The 7223-nt window shown below is 34.9% G+C and overlaps 1 protein-coding gene across 1 annotated transcript in view; it reads right to left on the bottom strand.

Annotated features, from left to right (window-relative positions):
- Positions 1-820: 820 nt before the first annotated feature.
- Positions 821-7223, bottom strand: part of PURG (purine rich element binding protein G) — a gene marked incomplete at its 5' end in the record, with an annotated part of 6838 nt that continues 435 nt past the window's right edge. The window contains one exon of the mRNA XM_014583704.2: positions 821-7223. This exon is cut by the window's right edge and continues 435 nt beyond it. Coding sequence (XP_014439190.1) covers positions 6690-7223 — 534 coding nt within the window.

Here is a 7223-nt window from a genome sequence, read left to right as displayed (position 1 = left end):
ATGAATTATCTTCTTCATACTCCTATTGCAAAGTAACTTCACTGTGGCAGGCCTAAATGCATTGTTTTCATTTACTGGTAGATGTCACTGACCTCAATAAGAATAAGCCATTTTTTACAAGGGATATTCAAAAGAGGGTAAAGTTTGAAAAATAAAGATTATCAAAAAGCACCAATCTGGGAAAGAAGTTCTTCAATGAAGGATGGGAAATTATTAATATTGGCAATTTTTATCCTAAATTCATGCCAAATTCATTTCTGATGGCAAATTTATCTTTCTTTTGACCCTATCCTTTAAATAAGGACACACACACACACACACCATTTTAAGCTTACACAAGTACATACCTGGAAAGCTTTACCAATTTCAGGGTTTTTTTAAGGGATAATGAATTCTTCATTACTATTAATGAAATACAAGAAGCAAACTCTTCTGTATTTTTAAAACATGTTTAGGAAGATCCTGTCTTCTAACAACACCTCTGTTTATCAACAAAATGGTTACCACTTATGCACATACTACTCTTAAGTTTACATCAATGATTTTACACTTTCAAACCCTGGGACATTTTCATAAAATTTACAGATACCAATCTATTTGGGAAAAAACAAACAAAAAAAACAACAAAAAAACCTCCCTAACCCACATAAGTTGTAAGCTATTTCTGACTGTACTGGATCTCTTACTCTGGTTGCTTTAATTTACACCTGGAGTTCAAGTATGTGTTCTTTAACTTTTCATATTTTTTCTCCTTTGGCAGGTATATAGGAAAGTAATATTAAAAAGCACTTTTCATAGAAATAAAAAGAAAATTATGCTATTTTTGGAGGGATTGGAGAACTAATTAAAGTGGCTTTGCTTCTATCATAAGAGTAGTCATACTGCTAACTTTATTTCCCAACGACTCCATTTACTGCCTTACATTCTTTGTGCAGGAAGGGAGCTAGTTCAGTTGTGCTTGTAGCCTCATGGCTCTTTTGAGTTTTACTCTTTTTTTCCCCAAATCTCCCTAGCACCTCTAGTCTTAAGGACTTCTGACACCCTGGGTCCTTGAGAGAAAAATCAATAGTTTCAAAAGGCAGGACTAGTGTTATCTCTTCACTTACACTTGGATTTGATGAAGTTGCTAAATGAACCTTGTATCTTTCTCATCCTAAAGATAAAAGTCTTATGATCAACAAAGTCATAACCTTTTATAGTTCTATCACTCATCTGCTTTTATAATTACAAAGTCTTTGGATATGACTAAGATAAAAATAACAGAATTAGTAAAAATTGACTGAAAGTATAAATTTGTTAAGCTCTTAAATATGAGTGTTTTTCATGAGAGAACACAGTCAATCTAAAATAACACTTGGTTAAGTTATTTAATGTCCTGCCACTCCTGAGCTCTCAGTCCAGGAAAAAGACCAGTTTTCCAGCAAAGGGAGACGGGAACATAGGAAGGCAAGGTAGTTAGGAACAGAAGGAAGCTAGCAGGGTAGACTGAGCATCTATACATTCAAAACTAACATATGCATGTAACTGCATCATAAGTAAATATCAATGGGATTAATTCAGTGTTTCCTTGGTGTTCCCTTGATGCAATAATATAGTTTAAGCTACGTGATATGTTAACTACATCAAGTATAAGATCTATGTAAATGGAAAAAATATCACTTGAAATGGCATCTCTAAAACTGACACTACTAGGCACAGGACAACAGATATTTGTCTTCATTTGCATGTCAGAAAGAATATATGTATATACACATATGTCTGTATATGGAGAGTAACTTCAGAAGGATACACAAGAAATGGAGAACACTGGTTGCTACTTTTCACTGTCTACCCATCTGGAGCATTTATATTTTGTAAAATGTATGTTTTCCCCTGTTCAAATATATAGATGAAAATCCTATTACTAAATAAATTTAAATGGTTTAAAATATGATGTCAAATTAAGACGACTGTTTTTTTCCCCATTAGACAAGAAAATATACTAATGTATTATTTTTCTAAGGTCTACCTACATAAACTTGGGTATGTTTTCTTTTGAAAGAGGTATTCTGATCTAAAGCTCTGATTTTCACATGCCAGTATGCTAGACATCACTGCTACACTACCGTGGACAATGGGCTGGCTCATCAGTCCATGCTGGCATCCTGCTGCCTTCCTTTGATGGGCTCACCACTGGCCCCTATTCCTCTATGAAACTCAAGAAATCTTCAAGGAAACTTCAGAAAGATTTTAAGAATTTCATTTGGCAGTGATAAATGTTACACTTGTCTTATTCTGCAGGCACAGAATCTGTGTGACGGTCTCTTCGTATACTGGCAAAGATGTTTGGTAAAGACTAAGCAGAGCCCTTAAACACAGATTGGACTAGGATTCATAAATACTTCCAATGAAAGACATTTAGAAACAGGCTGGGAAAAATACCTCAGTTGGTAAAAAATTACTTTGAGAAAGTCAATCAAAAATTCAAATTAAGTCTTATCATTTAAATATTAACTAAAACCATAAACAAAATTTAAAAGATAAAACATACATCAGTTTTTAATGGTGGCTGCTTATTAAAAATGAATATCTAAGATTATTCCAATTTCATTTTCTTCAAAAACTGGGCAGCTTGGATAAATGCTTATTTTACTGAAAATATTTGCAAAATTACAATATGAATACATGATTATATTAAGATAGGATGACTATATATAGTGTATTCTTATCTATAGATATAAAATGAATGCAGTAAATATAGCACTCTCTGGGTGAAATGGTTGGTACACAGTGTTTCTCAGTAAAGTACACACAACCTATTATTAAGCAACAGTTATCTTCTTTTCGAATGTACATCCTGGGACCTTTTTAGTATGGAAGGATACATTAAATCCCTCCATAACCTTTTTTGTTGGTAAAGACTAGCATTTCTGTAAATTTTAAAATATCATATTTATTTCAACAACTGTTCTTAGGCTGTTTGCATTTGCCAAACTTCAAATGTTATTTCTTAAGTCTGGGTGTTTTAAAAATAACACCATATCAGCTAACCATGTCTTAAACTCTAGTGCAGTATCATACACTGTCTTTTTATTAGTTACTTAAATACACATCAACAACAAGACAGCATCATTAAAAAAATTTTGTCTGGACAAATTCCCAAAATTAACTTTCAGGGTATTATGGAACTAGATAGTCTTGAACTGTAATACTAATCTGGGTTATTTTATTGTAATTCTTAAGAATACAAATAAGAACTCTACTTCAAAACTCTTTGTTAAGTGTGCAGGGATTTGTTCGAAAGCATCTTCTATCTTCTCCACTACACTGGCTTAATGGAGACCTGTTACCACCAGGGCCCCAGTACAGACACATGCATGCAAGAAGTCACTCTAGAGAGTCTAACTACACAGCTACCGAGACACAGCCCACTGCCACGTGGCACAAATGTACATCGCCTATGTACAAAAGGTAAAGTGCATTATTAAATTAGTGAACTGACAGATTGTCTGCCTGGACCATATAGCTTTCAGATAGACAAATGTGAAATTTTCCTATTAGAACCAATTATTTCAAGAGGTTCCAATTAGCTTTTCCACCCTGTCATTAATTTTTTTGGCCATGCTCTTTAGTGCAAATAAGCTTGTTTTCGACTCAAGTTTAAGGGACATGGCAGTTTGGGGCTTTAACAAGGAAAATTATAAAACGTGGTGGAATTTAACACCTTTATAATACATTGCATCTTTTGCATATGAGCAACGATCAGTGCTGCTTTGAATTGCTAGGGGCACACTGCCAACTACCATGAGGAACCCGTTTCCAAATCTCAGACTATTAGCTTATGAGTTTTAAGTCTGTACCACATTATGCTTGGATTAGTATGTGCAAACATCATCAGTGTTTTAGAGTTATACAGTGAACTAGTAATTTTGGTTACTAACTTTAATGCTTATCTTTTTACTTCTAACATCCAGATGCCTTAAGAGTTTAATGTCTTCAAGGCAGGGATCCCTTATTTTGAAGAATACCATTACACTTGCAACTCTATTTATGTTATAAATGACAGTAAATAAAATGTATATTGCACAGATAAGAATAGTAGCTTATTTTATAAGATACATGGCGACACATGTCCTAATACCAGAGTTTCGAACTGGATCATATTTAGTTATGGCTAAAGAATTCTTGGGAATTTAAGTATCAAAAAATTATGGCATCATTTAATTTATAAATGAATAATTAATCATGAAAAAGTAAAACAATAGAACTGCAGAAGACTCATGCCTCTAGGGTATGTTTAGGATGTATGCATCTATCCTATCTGCAGCTTCGCGATGGTAGACACCTTGACGTACACATACAAGGTGGAAAAGTTGGTTATTAGCTAATTGTCAAATAATCAATGTAAAATTAAACTAATAATATTTATATACGAGTTAAATATAGTTATCTTTAAGTCTGACATGGAATCATGTTCTGTGTATATATACATGCATGCAATATATGCATGTGTATATATATGTATATATACATAGAGACACACATTCAAATCTTATCAGACTAAAACCAAAAAAGAAATCATTAGACCTAGTGGATATAATATTTTAGAAAGAAAGATTTTGAAGAGAGAGTGTACACTCACAGCAATAGTGAGAGGAACAATTGGGACTAGAATACCCACAGCTCCAGTTTGCTGAAATCCGACAGGTTGGTCACTATTGATAGGCACTATGATGGGCAGCACTAACAATCAGTAGAACAATAATTCAAGTGCACATCACTCCTTCGTATACCAAAAACTACTTCTGAGCAAGCCTACAGAGTTATTTTACAGTTAGGATGGTTGAAATATCCTTGCTACTTTTAGAGTTTCAACACCCACCATGTGCTATTAACTCTAGTACTAACATTATTTTCTAACCTTCGGTTGTTCCATAGTGATCCAGATGGTCCACAATTATAATAAACTAATGAGATTCCTTTATACTACTTGAGGAAATGTCAACTACAATCTGTAAACCAACACCAGTAGGTTTGGGTTAATGACTGCTTGTTCTTAAGAAACATAAACCAATGAAATTCATTTCTAAAATTTATAAAGTTTTCTTAGTGATTTTACTGAAATGTATTTGGGGACAAACCTCTGGAGAAGAAGAATGTTAAAATAATGTTGAATCACTTAGAGCATATAAAAGAAGAGCTATATTCTGATCTCAATCCATGCAGCCAGCTCTCATCAGTGAGAGCTATATTTGGGGGTTGAAATCAGAATTCTGGCTCTTAAACATTATGTGGACTTGCTATGTGGGAAGTAAATAAAGCCAAGATAAAAGACAGTAATTTCATTCAGAATAAAATGTAGCTCACAGATGAAATTTTAGTCAGTTAACACAGGGTGGGTTGGTACACATAGACACTATATCCACTTGTTTAAAAAATTGCTTAGGCGTTGAAAAATTGCTCTGGCACTTCCTGGAAAGTTATTTTTAATACAGGTAAATGGGTGAGTCTTGTGTAAAGTAAACCGCTTTAAGTATCATAAAGAGCACCTTGGAAAATGCCTGAATTTTTCTTTCAAATACGTTTATAACCAATCTTCAAATAGTATTTTTTCCAAACTCAAAATTGTATTCTAAATGCTTTAAAATTCTTCTCTCCCCTCCCCCCGGAATTGACACACCTGTAAAAGTCAAGTTTATATTGGAAGTGCTGACATGGTTTTATGGGTAGCAACTGCAAAATTGCTACTAAAACATTACTACAGATGTATTTTTATGTCAGTTAACTGGTGCACCAACCTCTCTGAAATAATGTTAAAGAAGTATAAAATATAATACCTTGAATTCAGTATATATTTGGGGGAAAAACTAAAACACCATGATCTCCATAGCAAAGCCACTGGGTGAGGCCTCCTACTCATTAGTAACATTAAAAGCAATTCCTGAAACTCTGGAAAGCCAATAAAAATATCTGGTACAATAAATAGAGGTAAAGATGGGATTGTAACTAGCTTACAATAACCAATCAGAACTTTCCTGTGGCTTTGATATGGCAACTATAAACTGTAGGGTTACCACAAAATCTGAAATTTACAGGACACTATAGTAACTCTTGAGAAATATGACACTATATTTTTAAGGTTGAATTAAGTAATAAGACTTTATAGTACTATTTAATATTCAGTCATCCCAATGGGCAATATATTTCTATTTGTATGTTTATAAATAAAAACATGTTCACTACACTTGAGGTCAATTTGTTTCTGTGGTAACTGTCCTACAGGTAAGCTTTGCAGCTTTTAATGATGTTGGAATGGAATACTTTCTTGGGAACTTGTTAAACTGAAATTCATACTTCCATATGAAGTATATATACCTTTTTCCAGGATTATGTCATAGTGCAATAGAAATAGTAGTGATGGTGTTTAGAAAGTCAGGATGTCACTTTTTGTGATTTGCATACTTCTATAATCTGGAGCAGAGGAAGCAGCTAAACTATTTAGCTCTGGGGAGGGTGGAATTCCCATCAGAATTAGAGAGATCTAGGTATAACATAGCATGAAAACCAGACTTCCTGAAGTATGAACTACTGGAGGTATTACTAATTACAAAGGGCCAAAAAAGGAAGGACTTCTTCAAAGGATTATGGGTCAGTACTGTTGTTAGCCAATTTATGATTTAAAATTTTGCCTGATGGAGTTCAATTTCACTCTAGTCGAGGGATTCTTGTTCTTCACCACTGGCCCTTCTGCCATCCATTCTCTTTTCTTTATGGCTGTTGCAAATTTTCCTCATCTCTTCTTCATACTTGATAAAATTCTCCCCAAACCTTGTCCAAGCTTTGAACGGAACAGTAATAGTATTACGGTAAGGTGGCCTCACCTCACTTACCTTCAGGAAAATTCCATATTTATTAGAGCCCACATCAAAGTAGAACCTTTTATTGTCCACTCTGAAAGAAGTCCCCTCCGGGAGTTCAAGCGGGTCATCATCTCCGCCTCTTCGCTCTTCGATGTCCCCTTCGCCATAGTCTTCGATCAGCTGAACCAAGGCATCGCGAAACTCGATCATTCCCTGCGCGGGGAGGACGATCGTCTGCTCCTGGCCCAAACCGTGGCCGAAGTAGCCCATCACGCCGGGGCGCATCACTGTCTGCCTAATCCGCAGGAAGCGCCCCCGCTGGTTCTCCTTCAGGTCCAGGTAGTACTTGCGATTGTCCCTCTCGATGTAGTCCGTTTTGAGGAC

The sequence above is a fragment of the Tupaia chinensis genome, unplaced genomic scaffold (assembly GCF_000334495.1).
Source record: "Tupaia chinensis unplaced genomic scaffold, TupChi_1.0 Scaffold144602_1, whole genome shotgun sequence".
NCBI lineage: Eukaryota > Metazoa > Chordata > Mammalia > Scandentia > Tupaiidae > Tupaia > Tupaia belangeri.
This window is presented reverse-complemented; position numbering and strand designations above follow the sequence as displayed.